This window comes from Salvelinus alpinus, chromosome 20 (genome assembly GCF_045679555.1).
Source record: "Salvelinus alpinus chromosome 20, SLU_Salpinus.1, whole genome shotgun sequence".
NCBI classification, from domain to species: domain Eukaryota; kingdom Metazoa; phylum Chordata; class Actinopteri; order Salmoniformes; family Salmonidae; genus Salvelinus; species Salvelinus alpinus.
The window spans coordinates 15,323,571-15,342,389 of record NC_092105.1 but is presented as its reverse complement, the minus strand read 5'-3'; the positions used below and the strand labels follow the sequence as shown (position 1 = coordinate 15,342,389).

General features: G+C 43.1%; 1 protein-coding gene across 7 annotated transcripts in view; it reads right to left on the bottom strand.

Moving 5' to 3' along the window:
* Positions 1-18,819, bottom strand: part of inpp4aa (inositol polyphosphate-4-phosphatase type I Aa) — a 58,701-nt gene that overhangs the window by 36,327 nt on the left and 3,555 nt on the right. For 5 of the 7 annotated variants that reach the window (XM_071354636.1, XM_071354642.1, XM_071354639.1 and 2 more), the window contains exons 1-3: positions 18,248-18,378; positions 8,703-9,013; positions 8,508-8,552 (exon numbers count right to left, since the gene is read on the bottom strand). In XM_071354636.1, coding sequence (XP_071210737.1) covers positions 8,508-8,552; positions 8,703-8,808 — 151 coding nt within the window. In that variant the 5' untranslated portion in view covers positions 8,809-9,013; positions 18,248-18,378. Of the gene's footprint in view, positions 1-8,507; positions 8,553-8,702; positions 9,014-12,120; positions 12,265-18,247; positions 18,379-18,819 lie in introns of those variants that run through there. The other 2 variants (XM_071354637.1, XM_071354638.1) reach the window with 2 other exon arrangements.

The window sequence follows — 18,819 nt, the reverse complement described above, 5'->3', positions numbered from 1 at the left end:
AGAGCGTTATGGTTACGTTATGGTTAGGTCAACATGGTGTAGAGCATTATGGTTAGGTCAACATGATGTAAAGCGTTATGGTTACGTTATGGTTAGGTCAACATGATATAGAGCATTATGGTTACGTTTTGGTTAGGTCAACATGATGTAGAGCATTATGGTTAGGTCAACATGGTGTAGAGCGTTATGGTTACGTTATGGTTAGGTCAACATGGTGTAGAGCATTATGGTTAGGTCAACATGATGTAAAGCGTTATGGTTACGTTATGGTTAGGTCAACATGGTATAGAGCGTTATGGTTAGGTCAACATGGTGTAGAGCATTATGGTTACGTTATGGTTAGGTCAACATGATGTAGAGAGTTATGGTTACGTTATGGTTAGGTCAACATGATGTAGAGAGTTATGGTTACGTTATGGTTAGGTCAACATGATGTAGAGAGTTTTGGTTAGGTCAACATGATGTAGAGCGTTTTGGTTAGGTCAACATGATGTAGAGAGTTATGGTTACGTTATGGTTAGGTCAACATGATGTAGAGAGTTTTGGTTAAGTCAACATGATGTAGAGCGTTTTGGTTAGGTCAACATGATGTAGAGCGTTTTGGTTAGGTCAACATGATGTAGAGCGTTTTGGTTAGGTCAACATGGTGTAGAGCGTTATGGTTAGGTCAACATGATGTAGAGCGTTATGGTTACGTTATGGTTAGGTCAACATGATGTAGAGTGTTTTGGTTAGGTCAACATGATGTAGAGAGGTATGGTTAGGTCAACATGATGTAGAGCGTTTTGGTTAGGTCAACATGATGTAGAGCGTTTTGGTTAGGTCACCATGATGTAGAGCGTTATGGTTAGGTCAACATGATGTAGAGCGTTTTGGTTAGGTCAACATGATGTAGAGCGTTATGGTTAGGTCAACATGATGTAGAGCGTTTTGGTTAGGTCAACATGATGTAGAGCGTTATGGTTAGGTCAACATGATGTAGAGCGTTATGGTTACGTTATGGTTAGGTCAACATTATGTAGAGCGTTGTGGTTACGTTATGGTTAGGTCAACATGGTGTAGAGCGTTATGGTTACGTTATGGTTAGGTCAACATGATGTAGAGCGTTATGGTTACGTTGTGGATACGTTATGGTTAGGTCAACATGATGTAGAGTGTTATAGTTACATTATGGTTACGTTATGGTTAGGTCAACATGGTGTAAAGCGTTATGGTTACTTTATGGTTAGGTCAACATGGTGTAGAGCGTTATGGTTACGTTATGGTTAGGTCAACATGGTGTAGAGTGTTATGGTTACTTTATGGTTAGGTCAACATGGTGTAGAGCATTATGGTTATGTTATGGTTAGGTCAACATGATGTAGAGCGTTATGGTTAGGTCAACATGATGTAGAGCGTTATGGTTACGTTATGGTTAGATCAACAAGGTGTAGAGCGTTATGGTTAGGTCAGCATGGTGTAGAGCGTTATGGTTACATTATGGTTAGATCAACATGGTGTAGAGCGTTATGGTTACGTTATGGTTAGGTCAACATGATTTAGAGAGTTATGGTTAGGTCAACATGATGTAGAGCGTTATGGTTACGTTATGGTTAGGTCAACATGATTTAGAGAGTTATGGTTAGGTCAACATGATGTAGAGCGTTATGGTTACGTTATGGTTAGGTCAACATGATTTAGAGAGTTATGGTTAGGTCAACATGATGTAGAGTGTTATGGTTACGTTATGGTTAGGTCAACATGATGTAGAGCGTTATGGTTACGTTATGGTTAGGTCAACATGATTTAGAGAGTTATGGTTAGGTCAACATGATGTAGAGCGTTATGGTTACGTTATGGTTAGGTCAACATGATGTAGAGCGTTTTGGTTAGGTCAACATGATGTAGAGCGTTTTGGTTAGGTCAACATGATGTAGAGCGTTTTGGTTAGGTCAACATGATTTAGAGAGTTATGGTTAGGTCAACATGATGTAGAGCGTTATGGTTACGTTATGGTTAGGTCAACATGATGTAGAGTGTTATGGTTACGTTATGGTTAGGTCAACATGGTGTAGAGCGTTATGGTTAGGTCAACATGATGTAGAGCTTTATGGTTACGTTATGGTTAGGTCAACATGGTATAGAGCGTTATGGTTAGGTCAACATGGTGTAGAGCGTTATGGTTACGTTTTGGTTAGGTCAACATGATGTAGAGAGTTATGGTTAGGTCAACATGGTGTAGAGTGTTATGGTTACGTTATGGTTAGCTCAACATGGTGTAGAGCGTTATGGTTACGTTATGGTTAGGTCAACATGATGTAGAGCGTTATGGTTAGGTCAACATGGTGTAGAGTGTTATGGTTACGTTATGGTTAGGTCAACATGGTGTAGAGCGTTATGGTTACGTTATGGTTAGGTCAACATGATGTAGAGTGTTATGGTTACGTTATGGTGAGGTCAACATGGTGTAGAGCGTTATGGTTACGTTTTGGTTAGGTCAACATGGTGTAGAGTGTTATGGTTACGTTATGGTTAGGTCAACATGGTGTAGAGCGTTATGGTTACGTTATGGTTAGGTCAACATGATGTAGAGCATTATGGTTACGTTATGGTTAGGTCAACATGGTGTAGAGCGTTATGGTTAGGTCAACATGGTGTAGAGCATATATGTCAGAGTCAAGGCCCGCGGGCCACATCCGGCCCGCGAGAAGGTTTTTTACGGCCCCTGGGATGATCTTGATTTATTATTAGAACCGGCCCGCAGACCGCAGCAAGCCGGCAGCCCGCAGATCTTTTACACGCACCAATACTACATTTCCCACAATGCAACGGTGACGCACCGAGCAGTAGGCTGCTGTGTAAATGAGATGGAGCTGCCTTGGGAAAAACTCGTGGGTTTGACAACCGACGGAGCACCTGCGATGTGTGGACACAGGAGCGGACTGGTGGCGAAGATACGGGAAAAGATGCAAGAGGAAAACGCGACAGGTGAGCTGACAGCTTATCATTGTATCATACACCAGGAAGCGTTGTGCGGTAAAGCCTTGAAAATGGAGCATGTAATGAGCATCATCACGCGCACAGTTAACTTTATCAGAGCCAAAGGTTTGAATCACCGCCAGTTCAAGGCATTTCTGACGGAGTTAGAAACGGAGCATGGTGATTTGCCTTATCACACAGAGGTGCGATGGCTAAGCCAGGGAAAGGTGCTTCAAAGATGTTTCGAGCTTCGTGAGGAGATTTGTCTGTTCTTGGACAGCAAAGGGAAAGACACAACACAACTCCGAGACGAAATGTTTCTGTGTGAAATGGCTTTTCTGTGTGACATTACGAGTCATCTGAATGCAATGAACTTGCAGCTGCAGGGTCGGGATCATGTCATCTCTGATATGTACAGTACAGTGAAGGCATTTAAAACCAAACTGACTCTGTGGGAGACGCAGATGCGGAAAGAAAATTTGAGCCACTTTCCCAGCTGCCAGACCATGAAAGAGAAGCTCTCTACCAGTGCGTTCCCGAGCGCACAGTTGGCTGATAAAATAGGTATGCTTGCCGCTGACTTTCGACGCCGATTTGCTGACTTTGAAGCACAAAAAAGCAGGTTGGAACTGCTCGGTAACCCATTTGCTGTTGACGTGGAAAGCTCACCACCAAACCTCCAAATGGAGTTGATTGACCTCCAATGCAATGATGCACTGAGGGCAAAATATGCGGCAGTGGGTGCTGCGGAGTTCGCCCGTTTCCTCCCCGACACAATGCCCCAGCTGCGCATCCAGGCTGCTCAAACGTTGTCTATGTTTGGCAGCACATACCTGTGTGAACAACTGTTTTCTTTGATGAACCTGAACAAAACATCACACAGAAGTCGACTTACTGCTGAACACCTCCACTCAATTCTGAGGATTTCCTCAGCTCAGAGCCTTACCCCGAACATTGATGAACTTGTGGAAAAGATGGGACACCACCAAGTATCACCCTCAACCTCAAACAAGTGAACATTACTGTGCAATCACATATTTAGAGTTTTTACTCAGTTCAAGTTTAAAAGTTAAAGTTTAATATTTGTTTTCACTGCATGTTACTTCTCCTTAAACAAAGTGTTGTTTTTGATTAATAGATTTTTGCACTTTATTTTATTGTATTTCAATCCAATTATATTTTAAAAATATTTCAGTTGAGTGGATGATAGAAAATTGCTATTATTGTTTTTTTCTTTGAAGTAAATTTAGCCCACTTTTGCTAAAATAGAAAATATAGGCTACTGATGGTGCCTTGAATACCGGTTTCTTTCATTTAATGTTCATGTTATGGGGATTTTTATATAAAGGAAATTTGTCTTTTGTGTCTGTTGAAAATTAAAGATTACTGACAGAGCCATAAGAAAATATTGCTTTATTTATCTGATCATATTGGAATATATTTGTTAGGTTTTCAGTAGGTTCAATTAGGTTCACTAGACTATATGCGTCATTTAAAAATTTTTCAATGAACATTCGAACAGTCCGGCCCTCGGCTTGTAGCTAAATTTTTTATTTGGCCCTCCGTCCATTTGACTTTGACACCCCTGGTGTAGAGCGTTATGGTTACGTTATGGTTAGGTCAACATGGTGTAGAGCATTATGGTTAGGTCAACATGATGTAAAGCGTTATGGTTACGTTATGGTTAGGTCAACATGATATAGAGCATTATGGTTACGTTTTGGTTAGGTCAACATGATGTAGAGCATTATGGTTAGGTCAACATGGTGTAGAGCGTTATGGTTACGTTATGGTTAGGTCAACATGGTGTAGAGCATTATGGTTAGGTCAACATGATGTAAAGCGTTATGGTTACGTTATGGTTAGGTCAACATGGTATAGAGCGTTATGGTTAGGTCAACATGGTGTAGAGCATTATGGTTACGTTATGGTTAGGTCAACATGATGTAGAGAGTTATGGTTACGTTATGGTTAGGTCAACATGATGTAGAGAGTTATGGTTACGTTATGGTTAGGTCAACATGATGTAGAGAGTTTTGGTTAGGTCAACATGATGTAGAGCGTTTTGGTTAGGTCAACATGATGTAGAGAGTTATGGTTACGTTATGGTTAGGTCAACATGATGTAGAGAGTTATGGTTACGTTATGGTTAGGTCAACATGATGTAGAGAGTTTTGGTTAAGTCAACATGATGTAGAGCGTTTTGGTTAGGTCAACATGATGTAGAGCGTTTTGGTTAGGTCAACATGATGTAGAGAGTTATGGTTAGGTCAACATGATGTAGAGCGTTTTGGTTAGGTCAACATGGTGTAGAGCGTTATGGTTAGGTCAACATGATGTAGAGCGTTATGGTTACGTTATGGTTAGGTCAACATGATGTAGAGTGTTTTGGTTAGGTCAACATGATGTAGAGAGGTATGGTTAGGTCAACATGATGTAGAGCGTTTTGGTTAGGTCAACATGATGTAGAGCGTTTTGGTTAGGTCACCATGATGTAGAGCGTTATGGTTAGGTCAACATGATGTAGAGCGTTTTGGTTAGGTCAACATGATGTAGAGCGTTATGGTTAGGTCAACATGATGTAGAGCATTTTGGTTAGGTCAACATGATGTAGAGCGTTATGGTTAGGTCAACATGATGTAGAGCGTTATGGTTACGTTATGGTTAGGTCAACATTATGTAGAGCGTTGTGGTTACGTTATGGTTAGGTCAACATGGTGTAGAGCGTTATGGTTACGTTATGGTTAGGTCAACATGATGTAGAGTGTTATAGTTACATTATGGTTACGTTATGGTTAGGTCAACATGGTGTAAAGCGTTATGGTTACTTTATGGTTAGGTCAACATGGTGTAGAGTGTTATGGTTACTTTATGGTTAGGTCAACATGGTGTAGAGCATTATGGTTATGTTATGGTTAGGTCAACATGATGTAGAGCGTTATGGTTAGGTCAACATGATGTAGAGCGTTATGGTTACGTTATGGTTAGGTCAACATGGTGTAGAGCGTTATGGTTACGTTATGGTTAGATCAACAAGGTGTAGAGCGTTATGGTTAGGTCAGCATGGTGTAGAGCGTTATGGTTACATTATGGTTAGATCAACATGGTGTAGAGCGTTATGGTTACGTTATGGTTAGGTCAACATGGTGTAGAGCGTTATGGTTACGTTATGGTTAGGTCAACATGATGTAGAGCGTTATGGTTACGTTTTGGTTAGGTCAACATGGTGTAGAGCGTTACGGTTAGGTCAACATGATGTAGAGCGTTATGGTTACGTTTTGGTTAGGTCAACATGGTGTAGAGCGTTATGGTTAGGTCAACATGATGTAGAGCTTTATGGTTACGTTATGGTTAGGTCAACATGATGTAGAGAGTTATGGTTAGGTCAGCATGATGTAGAGCGTTATGGTTACGTTATGGTTAGGTCAACATGGTGTAGAGCGTTATGGTTACGTTATGGTTAGGTCAACATGGTGTAGATCGTTATGGTTACGTTATGGTTAGGTCAACATGGTGTAGAGGGTTATGGTTACGTTATGGTTAGGTCAACATGGTGTAGATCGTTATGGTTACGTTATGGTTAGGTCAACATGGTGTAGAGCGTTATGGTTACGTTATGGTTAGGTCAACATGGTGTAGAGCATTATGGTTAGGTCAACGTGGTGTAGAGCGTTATGGTTACGTTATGGTTAGGTCAACATGGTGTAGAGCGTTATGGTTAGGTCATTATGATGCAGAGCGTTATGGTTAGGTCAACATGGTGTAGAGCGTTATGGTTACGTTATGGTTAGGTCAACATGGTGTAGAGCGTTATGGTTACGTTATGGTTAGGTCAACATGGTGTAGAGCGTTATGGTTAGGTCAACATGGTGTAGAGCGTTATGGTTACGTTATGGTTAGGTCAACATGCTGTAGAGCGTTATGGTTAATTTATGGTTAGGTCAACATGCTGTAGAGCGTTATGGTTACTTTATGGTTAGGTCAACATGGTGTAGAGCGTTATGGTTACTTTATGGTTAGGTCAACATGGTGTAGAGCGTTATGGTTAGGTCAACATGGTGTAGAGCGTTATGGTTACGTTATGGTTAGGTCAACATGATGTAGAGTGTTATGGTTAGGTCAACATGGTGTAGAGCGTTATGGTTAGGTCAACATGATGTAGAGCTTTATGGTTACGTTATGGTTAGGTCAACATGGTGTAGAGCGTTATGGTTACGTTATGGTTAGGTCAACATGCTGTAGAGCGTTATGGTTACGTTATGGTTAGGTCAACATGATGTAGAGCGTTATGGTTAGGTCAACATGCTGTAGAGCGTTATGGTTAGGTCAACATGATTTAGAGAGTTATGGTTAGGTCAGCGTGGTGTGGAGCGTTATGGTTAGGTCAACATGATGTAGAGCGTTATGGTTACGTTATGGTTAGGTCAACATGCTGTAGAGCGTTATGGTTAGGTCAGCGTGGTGTAGAGCGTTATGGTTAGGTTAACATGATGTAGAGCGTTATGGTTACGTTATGGTTAGGTCAGCGTGGTGTAGAGCGTTATGGTTAGGTCAGCGTGGTGTAGAGCGGTGTGGACCACTTTGCTCTGTTCATCTTTGCCTCGATCCTGACTAGTCTCCCAGTCCCCACCGCTGAAAAACATCCTGTATGATCCAGCATGATGCTGCTACCACCATGCTTCACCGTAGGGATGGTGCCAGGTTTCCTTCAGACGAATCTTTAGGTGCCTTTTGGCCAAATCCACGAGGGCGGTCATTTGCCTTTTACTGAGGAGTGGCTTCCGTCTGGCCACTCTACCATAAAGGCCTGATTGGTGGAGTGCTGCAGAAATGGTTGTCCTTCTGGAAGGTTCTCCCATCGCCACAGAGGAATTCTGGAGCTCTGTCAGAGTGACCATCAGCTTCTTGGTCACCTCCCTGACCAATGCCCTTCTCCCGCGATTGCTCAGTTTGGCCGGGCGGCCAGCTCGAGGAAGTGTCTTGGTGGTTCCAAACTTCTTCCATTTAAGAATGATGGAGGCCACTCCGTTCTTGGGGATCTTCCAATGTTGCAGACATTTTTTGGTACTCTTCCCAAGATCTGTGCCTCGACACAATCCTGTCTCTGAGCTCTACAGACAATTCCTTCAACCTCAAGGCTTGGTTTTTGGTTTGGCACTGTCCACGGTTGGACCTTATATCAACAGGTATGTGTCTTTCCAATTCATGTCCAATCAATTGAATTTACCACAGGTGTACTCAAATCATCTCAAGGATGATCAATGGAAACAGAATGCACCTGAGCTCAATTTCGAGTCTCATAGCAAATGGTCTGAATACTTATGTCAATACGGTATTTCTGTTTTTAATGTTTAATAAATTTGCAAACATTTCTAAAAACCTGTTTTCACTTTGTCATTGTGGGCTATTGTGTGTAGATTTTAGAATAAGGCTGTAACCTAACAAAATGTGGAAAAAGTCAAGGGGTCTGAATACGTTCTGAATGCCCTGTATATATCAAAGACAATTGAACAGCAGTGAGAAGTTGACTTCAGCATCACAACACTCACCCAGGCTGAACTCCAACACCGGTTCATCTGGGTCCTGACTGTTACCTACAACAACACAGAGAAACTGTTTCTTTACTACAGCTACAGTGACTAACAAGGCAAGATTATGCACATGCTTATTTTGACATCCTGCATCAACTCAGTGGGCAATAAGAAATACTCTAACTACGGTAACTATAGTAACCGGGCCCTTACCTGCCAGTGTCAGCCCCATCATCTCAGCAGAGAGGTCAAAGGTGTTAGCCCGGTACACGGACCATGGCCGGTGACGCGGGCTAACCTTCCCCTTCCCCGACATCATGGCTTGGGGGTCAGGGGTTAGGGGTCGGGGAGGTAAAGTCTGAGGGGTTGGAGAAGAGGATTCTGGGTAAGGGGTGGAGGGGGTTATGAACACACACCACACGCCCTCCTCACACAAACACTCTCTTCAGATCAGATCCATGTGTGTTGGAATGATCATTTCCTGTGTGACGGTCTCTTCAGTCTCTGGTCTCTTAGCGATGGAACTGGAGGGAAAGAGAGATAATGACAACAAAGGTATTAGCCACCGTCACCATAGAAACAGAATGGTTGGAGTGGATGGTGGACACACACTTCACCTGATCTTTATTTGTTATCTACATGACCCCACTCAGCTGAATCAAGGTGAGGCACATGAACTGTCGCTAAACAGTGTCATGAGTAGCACAATGTCACCACAACACAGCTGCCCCTCTTATGTACTATTCAGCTCAATCCTACATCTACATCTATACTTTAAAGTAGTCTTACATCTATACTTTAAAGTTGGCTTTCCATTCTGGCCTCAGAGTTGGTGTTCCTCTATAATCGCTGTTCCTGATTCCTAACAACCTAATGAAATATTCAACAGCTCGGAAACTTTCATGAAGTGATGGGAGAGCTGAGAGCAACAACTCCAAGCTTCAGGGCCCGGAGGGACACTGTGCTCCAGGGAATGTGTGGGAAGTTCTAGGAATCTTTGGGTTTTCCAAAAAGAAAGCATCTGACAACAGTGAGTGATTGGTGGAAGATGAGGAACACAGTGATGGAAAAACTCCATAATTGTCTGTGCCCTGTGGTGGCTGATTCCGACTCTCTGTCTGTAAAAGTGCTAACACATGCAGTGTGAAGAGGCTGAGTTAGGGGAAATGTGACTTTCCACACAGCTGCAGGGAGCCAAGAGACAGACGGAGAGGAAGAGAGAGAGAGAGAAGAAAAGGCAATCTACACTTCATCTTTTGTGTCATAGAACTAATGCTGTCTAATTCTCATTACGCGTCGTCCACAGGAGATTGGTGGCACCTTCATTTGGGAGGAAGGGCTCATGGTAATGACAGGAGTGCAATCAGTGGAATGGTATCAAATACATCAAAGACATGTTTCCACGTGTTTGATGCCATTCCATTTGCTCCGTTCCAGACATTACTATGAGCCGTCCTCCCCTCAGCAGCCTCCTGTGGCATAGTGTTTTGCCCAGCAACAGTTTACAGAAAAAGATAGTACAACACACACACACACATAACCACACATGCAAACAGGCATCCATCCCAGTCTGTCCCGGCCAGAGAGAACACCTGCTACACACGACACGAAAAGCAGGCCAAGCTCCCAGAATCCTTTGCTCCTTCCTTCCACCCAGCATTAGCCCTATTCTAAAAGATTGGATGGGTACCGGAAATAATCACAGATCCTCTGACATGACTGAATAGGTGAAAGAAATGACTTTGTTTTTACTCCTTTCACTCCTTGTTTATCATCAGATCAGTGAGTACTTCAAGGAAGTACTAGAACAAGATCAAAAATGCTTCTGCCATTTCTGCCAGGCTAACAAATACATGCTCATGAAAACCCAGTCATTGTGTATCTATGTGCCACTGCTGCAGTATTTGCAACAAGGGTTGTTTCCGTTATCAAAGATCACAGTTACCAGAAGAAATACATTACATTGGTCTTTACAAGTTCCTTAACCTGACTGTTACATGGTATAAGGAGTCTGTATGAACATGAATCTCACACCGTTCTCCCACCTCTGCTCAGTGTTTCCACACCTCTATATAAAGAGGCATTCCACCAGAAAAACAACCCAGCCTTGATCCTGATTTGATAAGCTGTGTCTTATCACTCCCACTCGGCCACTAGCTGACTGGCTATGAGTCATGTTCTCTGTGTCAAGAGAGAACAATACATAACATCCTATGTCTAAGTGAATGTGTTTGAATTAAAAGTAAACCCTTTATGACCATTGCGACTCAAATAACACTTAATTTATTCACCGCAGGTGGCGTCAATGAACCCCGCTAGAATCAACACTCAGATATAACTTTCAGAACTCTTTGTAGCTCAACACCCCCTGATTGTAACTCTCCTTTAAGATTAAAGAGAACAAGGGGTAAGGTTTCAGTTCTCATATTTTAAAAATAAAAGTATGTTTCAAAGCAACATAATCATGTGTGTCTGTCTGTGTGTATTCTCTGACATAAACACAAGAACGCACGCACACGCACACACTGGACATGTTAAAAGAGACTGTGTCAGGTTCTGATCTGAGTACAATGCCAAGTGTACATATTTTCTTCTAATATGAATGTGTCACAGAGAGAGAGAGGGGGAGAAAGAGAGAGACAGAGAAAGAGAGATAGAGAGAGAGACAGAAGGGAAGAAAAAGAGAGAGAAAGAGAGAGAGAGACAGAGGGGAAGAAAGAGAGAGAGAGAGGTAAACTGCTGCATCTTGACACAACTGAATGAAAACAGGAAACTCAATCTGTCGCTCTGCCCAACTGTCAAACCCACACGTACAGCCATGTCCTCCTGGTCACAGACTGGGGGAATTGTGACACTCTCTCTCTCTCTTTCTCTCTCTTTCTCTCTCTCGTTCTCCCTTCCCCTTTTGACCTCAAAGTGGTTTTCAGGCCAGAAGAGCCCTCAAATGCCCTTAATTCGTTTGGCTCAGTGCATTAACCTGTATATTCATATCAGTTTCAAAACAACTCAGTTTGCCTCTCTCTCTCTCTCTCTCTCTCTCTCTCTCTCTCTCTCTCTCTCTCTCTCTCTCTCTCTGTCTTGCAAAACGATTCCCCACTCCAGTGAAGGCTGCTGCGGGGAGGACGGCTCATAATAATGAGTGGAATGGAGTGAATGGAATGGTTCTCAGTCTCTCTTCTATGTCTCTCAGTCTCTCCCCAGTCTCTCTTCTATGTCTCTCAGTCTCTCCCCAGTCTCTCTTCTATGTCTCTCAGTCTCTCCCCAGTCTCTCTTCTATGTCTCTCAGTCTCTCCCCAGTCTCTTTTCTATGTCTCTCAGTCTCTCCCCAGTCTCTCTTCTATGTCTCTCAGTCTCTCCCCAGTCTCTCTTCTATGCAGCATTGCTGACAGCTGATCAATGCAGTTCACACACACCAATGCTGATTTAACAAGACCGAGGCAGAGTGGAGCGGTGGAGTAAGAGGAACAATAAAATAGCAACTAGAAGATTTTGACAGACTGGGGAAGACATTTTGACGACAACATTGAGTGACAAGTGTCACTTGTGTCAGAATCAGAGCACAGCCATGGAGGTGCTAGTCTTGCTTAGCCATGAGGTTCTAAAATACGGTGACACAAGTGACATAACTGACCTGGTCCACTCGACGCATCGAAGCTGAGATAGTTTTACAGCCTGGTCTCGTAGACTAGACGTAACATAGTACATATAAAAGTAGAGAGAGTACTACTGAGATGACTGATGTAACCTGAATGGGTCTTGCGCTCGCCCTGAGACGTTTACATTTCCTGTGGCATGTTTGACACGCTTGGCATTTCCTCATACACAAACTCACGTACGCACACACATGCATGCACCCGCACACCCACCCGCACACCCACCCACACACACCCACACACACACACACACACACACACACACACACACACACACACACACACACACACACACACACACACACACACACACACACACACACACACACACACGCACACACACGCACACACACACACACAGGGCCAGGTGCTCCATCTGTCTTCCAGATCTGTTTATCTGGTAAATAATATATTAGTACTGGGACAAAAGGGGAAAGGAAGTCAAGCTGAACCTTTGTGTTTAAGGGCGGGCGGATATGTGTCTATGTGTATGTATATGTGTGTGTGTGTGTGTGTGTGTGTGTGTGTGTGTGTGTGTGTGTGTGTGTGTGTGTGTGTGTGTGTGTGTGTGTGTGTGTGTGTGTGTGTGTGTGTGTGTGTGTGTGTGTGTGTGTGTGTGTGTGTGTGTGTGTGTGTGTGTGTGTATGCAGCTACTGTTGTGATTGTGTATGATACATATATAAAGACACTCTGTTTGTGCCTGTGCATCCATCCAGAGGGCTTCTGTGTATGCAAGTCTATTTTTACATCATGTGCTGATGTCAGACCCCCCCCAAACACACACGTGTTCCCACTCATGAGCCAGTCACAGAGAGGTGCACATTCACCAGCATACAGACATACACACTCCTACCCTCCCATTCCATCACTGCCAGAGTAATCTCTATGCTGGCAGCTCTGTATGAAACCAAACAGTGGGCCATAAGCACCACTACTCGTCTGATGGCCACTGGTATCATTCGGCTTTATGAGTCATTGTCAGTGGGAACAGGCTTTAACATGCTGTAAGCCTCATTGCCTGGGACCCTGGGGCTCTAGGAGAAGGACTGTGTGACTCCCCGTCTCTCTGGATGTGAGGCTTAGCCACGGGAGCCAATCAGACCTCCATCACAGATAACTTACAGTTCATTAACAGAGTATGTGGCCCAGCAGGAGGGATCAAACCCACAACACTGGTGTTGCATCAAGCAGCATGCTCCAGGAGACTGAGACATGAGAACCATGGAGATCTATCAGAGATCAGATATTCACTTTCTGCAGTCAGGGTCTCACTGAGAGAAGGAATCGCTTTATGGGCCAAGGATGGGGGAATCTGGTGGGTGGGAGGCTTAGACTTTTGAAGGAGATGGTGCCTTTTAAGACAGGACAGGGAGGATGAAGGAATGGATTTTGTTTTGTGATGGAGGTTGGGAGAGTGATGGGGAAAAGAGGCCTCATGCTTTTTGAGGACAGAAAGTGGTGGGACGAATTTCTGAGAATGGGGTGGGGGTTGAGAGACAGGTAGAGTAGGGGGTTCTACAGGGGTGGAGGTACTTATGTTGGAGATGGAGAGGCTGAGAGAATGGGTCAGGGTTTGGGGGAGGCTAACTCAGACAACTGCTTAGACAGCCAAACACCCCTCTCCAGGGATGGCGAGATGGTGAGGAAGAGAGAGTGACCCAGCTAGGAGGGCCTGGCTCTGGCTGCATAGTACACCAGACACCCTGCAGAGACTGTCACTACCAGCTGGACTAGAGCATCTCTCATCCTGTCCTAATCTATTCCCCTTCTGTCCTCCCCCTTTCCCCCTTTCCTCACCTGCCGTTGTGTGCCTTCTCCTCCCTGTCTCCCTGTCTACTGTCCATCGCTTCTGTCTCTCTTTCTATTATATGCTCCCCTGTCTCTCTGTCTCTATTATATGCTCCCCTGTCTCTTTGTCTCTCATCTCATCTCCTCTCCTTTCTTTCTTGCTCTTTGTCTCCACCTCCCCTCTCGTTTTCCCCTCTCCTCTCTTCTCCTCTCCTTCCCCATCTTTCCCCCTCACCTTTCCTCTTGTCTCCTCTCCTCTCTTCTCCTCTCCTCTCTCCACCTCCCCTCTCTTTTTTCCCTCTCCACTCCTCTCTTCTCCTCTCCTCACCTCTCTTCTCGTCCCCTCTTTTTTCCCTCTCCTCTTCTCTCTTCACCTTCTCTCTCCTCTCTTCTCCTCTCTTTTCCCCACTCACATCTCCTCTCTTCTCCTCCCCTCTCCTTTTCCCCTCTCCTCTCTTCTCCGTTCCTCTCTTCTCTTCTCCTCCTCTCTCCTTTCCCCTCTCCTCTCTCACCTCCCCTCTCTTTTTCCCCTCTTCTCTCCTCTCTCAACCTCTCCTCTCCTCTCCTCTCCTCTCCTCTCCTCTCCTCTCCTCTCCTCTTCTCCCCTCTCTTTTTCCCCTCTCCTCTCCCCACCTCCCCTCTCTTTTTCCTCTCCTCTCCTCTCCTCTCCTCTCCTCTCCTCTCCTCTCCTCTCCTCTCCTCTCCTCTCCTCTCCTCTCCTCTCCTCTCCTCTCCTCTCCTCTCTCACCCCCTCTCTTTTTCCCCTCTCCTCTCTCTCCCTCCCCTCTCTTTTTCCCCTCTCCTACCCTCTCGTCTCCTTCTCTCTCCTACAGTATCCCTGGCCAACCTCCATCCTCATTGGCCTATGTGTTTGTGGTGAACAGTAGCGCAGTGTATCATTTGAGATTCTGACACACACACACATATGTAGGAGCTATAGAACTCTGATATAACTGATGTATTGTCTATGTGTAGGAGAATGTAGGTGGTAAACATGGTTCCAAAGTCTGTCCTGACTACTCTGCTCTCCCAGGCCTAACCAAGCAATTCCTTTCATTGATCAAGTACTAGCTGAGGTTCAACATCAAACAACCCTATAGGGGAAAGTGTGGTAAGTTTAGCCAATGGGGTAAGTTGAGTCACCCTTGTTTCTAGGAAATCATTCACAAAATTAATAATTTGACCAAATATTTAGGAAGAGGTCATAATTTCATGGAGTCCGTGAGGGAAGAAGCCACATTGGAAAAGTGGTTAGGTAAAAAAAAAAAGGATTTTCACCAAGTCAAATTCATTTGTGTTAGAGGTTTCATGATGCTTGTGTCTAAACCAAAGTATATCAGTTTAAGAGTGTTTCATACATCATTTGGATTCTCTATCAGCTTCAATATGAGGACCTAAACCTAGCATGTAAGTGCATCATTGTAGCTGCGTGGGCTAATATAGTCTAAATGTTTGCCTTGGGCCTTGGGCCAATGGCCTTCTGGTATGTTAAGCCAATGGTTGAGCCAATGGCAAGTTGAGCAAATTGAAGTGTTTTCTTCCCAGGCGTAATGCTGGGATATTAATGCTGGGATATGAGGTAACAACAGGGCCTGGCCTACTGTATGTTAAAAGTTTTTTTTTAAGTACAAAGTGTTTGTTACTGTATAAAAGACAAAAAAAGCGATTGTGATTGTGTTGAATTGTGTTTGGGTAATGAAGATAGTCATGGTTTTAAAAATGTAGTGATAATATTTAATTCAGTACAGAAAGGCGGCTTAACTTACCCTGTTCCATGACTCAACTTACCCCATACCCAGGTAAGTTGTGCCAAGAGACCACTTTTTTTGGACAAGCTATGTTTTCAAAACTGTAACGTTTACATGAATTTAGATTATTTACTGGGATACACAACATCCTGAAATATATGTAGATATATTTGTTAGAAAGAATACATTTCCCTTGAAGAAGTGATGCTAAAAGTAAAAAATCTCTTAACTTACCCCTCTCTCCTGCATCCTTCAGCTCTTAACTAGTTAAATGTAAATACGTGTAATCTACATAACAATAACTAGTAATGCTGCATACTCCAAGAAGGTTCAAATCTCACCTTTCTGATATTTTTTAAAATACATTTCTGAGGTTTAGTCACTTTTGACGACACAAGCTCAAGTACACAGTACAAATGTGATACAAATGTGAAAATATCAAATATTTGATATGGTGTATTTCCTATTTAACAAAACTGTATGAATAAGGCTTGAAACGTCTTATATGCTTTCTAAATATAGTATAATCAAATTATAAAACGACTAACTATACAATTTCACCTTCCTCATAACTGTAAAATACATATTTGTATGTTTCGTGATAGAGAAAATGTGTATATTTTCTAAAGGTCTCTCTTGATCAAAACGTCTGCTCCCATCGCTGTGAACGTCTCAGAGCTTTAGCTTGGCTTCCTGGACTTGTTAGGAACTCACCTTTCATCTCATATTAATCTTGTCTGTCTATGACACACAGAAAGTGTTTTTTCTTTCAAATCTATGAATTGTTTTAGATTTATGGCTATAAATCGATCTCTGAATGTGCTACAGTGATGAAACCACTCCCTCCTGCTGCGCTACGGTGTATAGTTTGCAGGCATGTGCTTTGTCAGTGGCAGTGACTTAGGATTCAGCCAGGAGTTGATGGACAGTTTCAGGTGGTTTTAGATTTCACATCCTAGGTAACACAGGCTCAGATACTACCGGGTCTGTGGGAACCAGGGCTATCGCACAGTGCAAGCCATTTCGATCTACGGTGTCCACAGATCGATTTATAATCAAAAATGTCGGTTAGAACCGGTACCAGAACCACGAAGGTCCGCTAAACAGGGGACTTTACATCTAAGAGGTTTTAAGGAGTTCAGTTTTGCATAGATCCCAATCTAAAAAGATGACTATCCTTCTATCCTTTCCTTCATCTGCACTGATGTGAAACACACAGTCTTAGATCAGTCAGTGTTGATAAAGAAAGATATGTAAAGAGAGGAGGGACTTGAGACTATTGAGATACACCCCTAATGGCTGTTTTTAGACCAAGAGCACACTCAGGGGACTCAGACATAAACCTGACACACAACCAGGAAGGAACCCAGGACAAAGAAGCTCTTGTTACCCTGACAACAAGGAAACTGTACTCCCACACTGTCAGACAGTATGAGAAAGTGACCTTTAATGATGAGGAGGAGCAGGAAGAGGATGACGAGGAAGAGGAGGAAGAGGATGAGGAGGAAGAGGAGGATGAGGATAAACATGAGTAATAGGAGGAGAAGGAGGAGGAAAAGTATGATGAAGATGAGGAGGAGGAAGATGAGGAAGAGAAAGACCTTGATCTTCATAACTATGCTGACCTGAGTCTGACTCACGGTCACACACACACACACACACACACACACACACACACACACACACACACACACACACACACACACACACACACACACACACACACACACACACTACTGGTCAGGGAGAATTCAATAATGTTGAAGCTATAAATTATTGCTTAGTAGACTTATGGCGTATGTTAACGCCTGGATAGTGACAGAGATAGCCTTGCCCTGCTTAGGTCAATGCCTTTAATCAGTTTGCACTCATCACACGAACACACACACTCACACAATAAACAGCTAAAAGATCAAGCATATCAAAGCTAAGGCTCTCTAGAAGCATAGTGTTTTTGAGCATGTCGTCCATGCAGTGACAGACCACAGTTAACAAACACACGCAAAACCACTCACTGCCCTTGCTGTAGGCCTAAGTGATGCTGTTCTTTGTAAAACTGATCGAGGCGTCAACAAACCGCCTTTGGTCAAAGACTATAGGCTATAGGATGCAGACATGAAGAAAATACATAACCTATCATTGGAAAAATATAGGCTAGTATGTGAATCAATCATCCAATTAGTATCATTCTATTAGTCTCAATGAGCGTGTTATTGGCTATGATGCTCCGACAATAACACAGATTGCGTCATGATGAAATCTGCTATCCTGCTCTCATTCAATGGGAACCAGTTTTTGGCAGCGCCAGTTTATATGAGCAGTCCCGTTACGCCTACACATTCCCATAACCCATTATAAAGACAGCGAACACAAAACAAGCGAAAACTCGGCTACAACGGGATTGTCATGTCATGCAAACATAAATTCTCTACTTGGCATCACAGAATAGCGATTCAACTCAGCAGTGTTTATTGTGGGTTGTCAATATACGCCTATGCAAACCCATCCTTTTCTTCAAAAAATATATTATTTTTCAGAGATAAAAACATATGCATTTAAATAGACTTACTTCAAGAGACGGGCAATGGCTCCCTATTGAAACGGTAGGTCTATGTGTGCTGTTTATTTGATAGCCTAGTGATGCTCATCTCAGTTCCTCCTTGAATCGACGGAGTCTGCAGCGATACAGGACCAATGACTTATATATACACTAGATGTATATAAGAGGCGCTGGGTTGATGCCTCCTTGCCTCCATCTTGGAACTGCCCAACCTTGAAAAAATATTTTGGAAGCTATGAAAATGTTTTTATTTATGTCTACATTTGTTTTACCACATGTATTATATCACAGACACCTTAATGTATACTTTTAAATTATATTATGTGAACTAAACATAAAATATATATTTATACAGTACCAGTCAGAAGTTTGGACACCCCAACTGATTCATGGGTTTTTCTTTATTTTTACTATTTTCTACATTGTAGAATAATAGTGAAGACATCAAAACTATGAAATAACACATATGGAATCATGTGGTAACCAAAAAAGTGTATATTTGAGATTATTCAAAGTAGCCACCCTTTGCCTTGATGACAGTTTTGTACACTCTTGGCATTCTCTTAACCAGCTTCACCTGG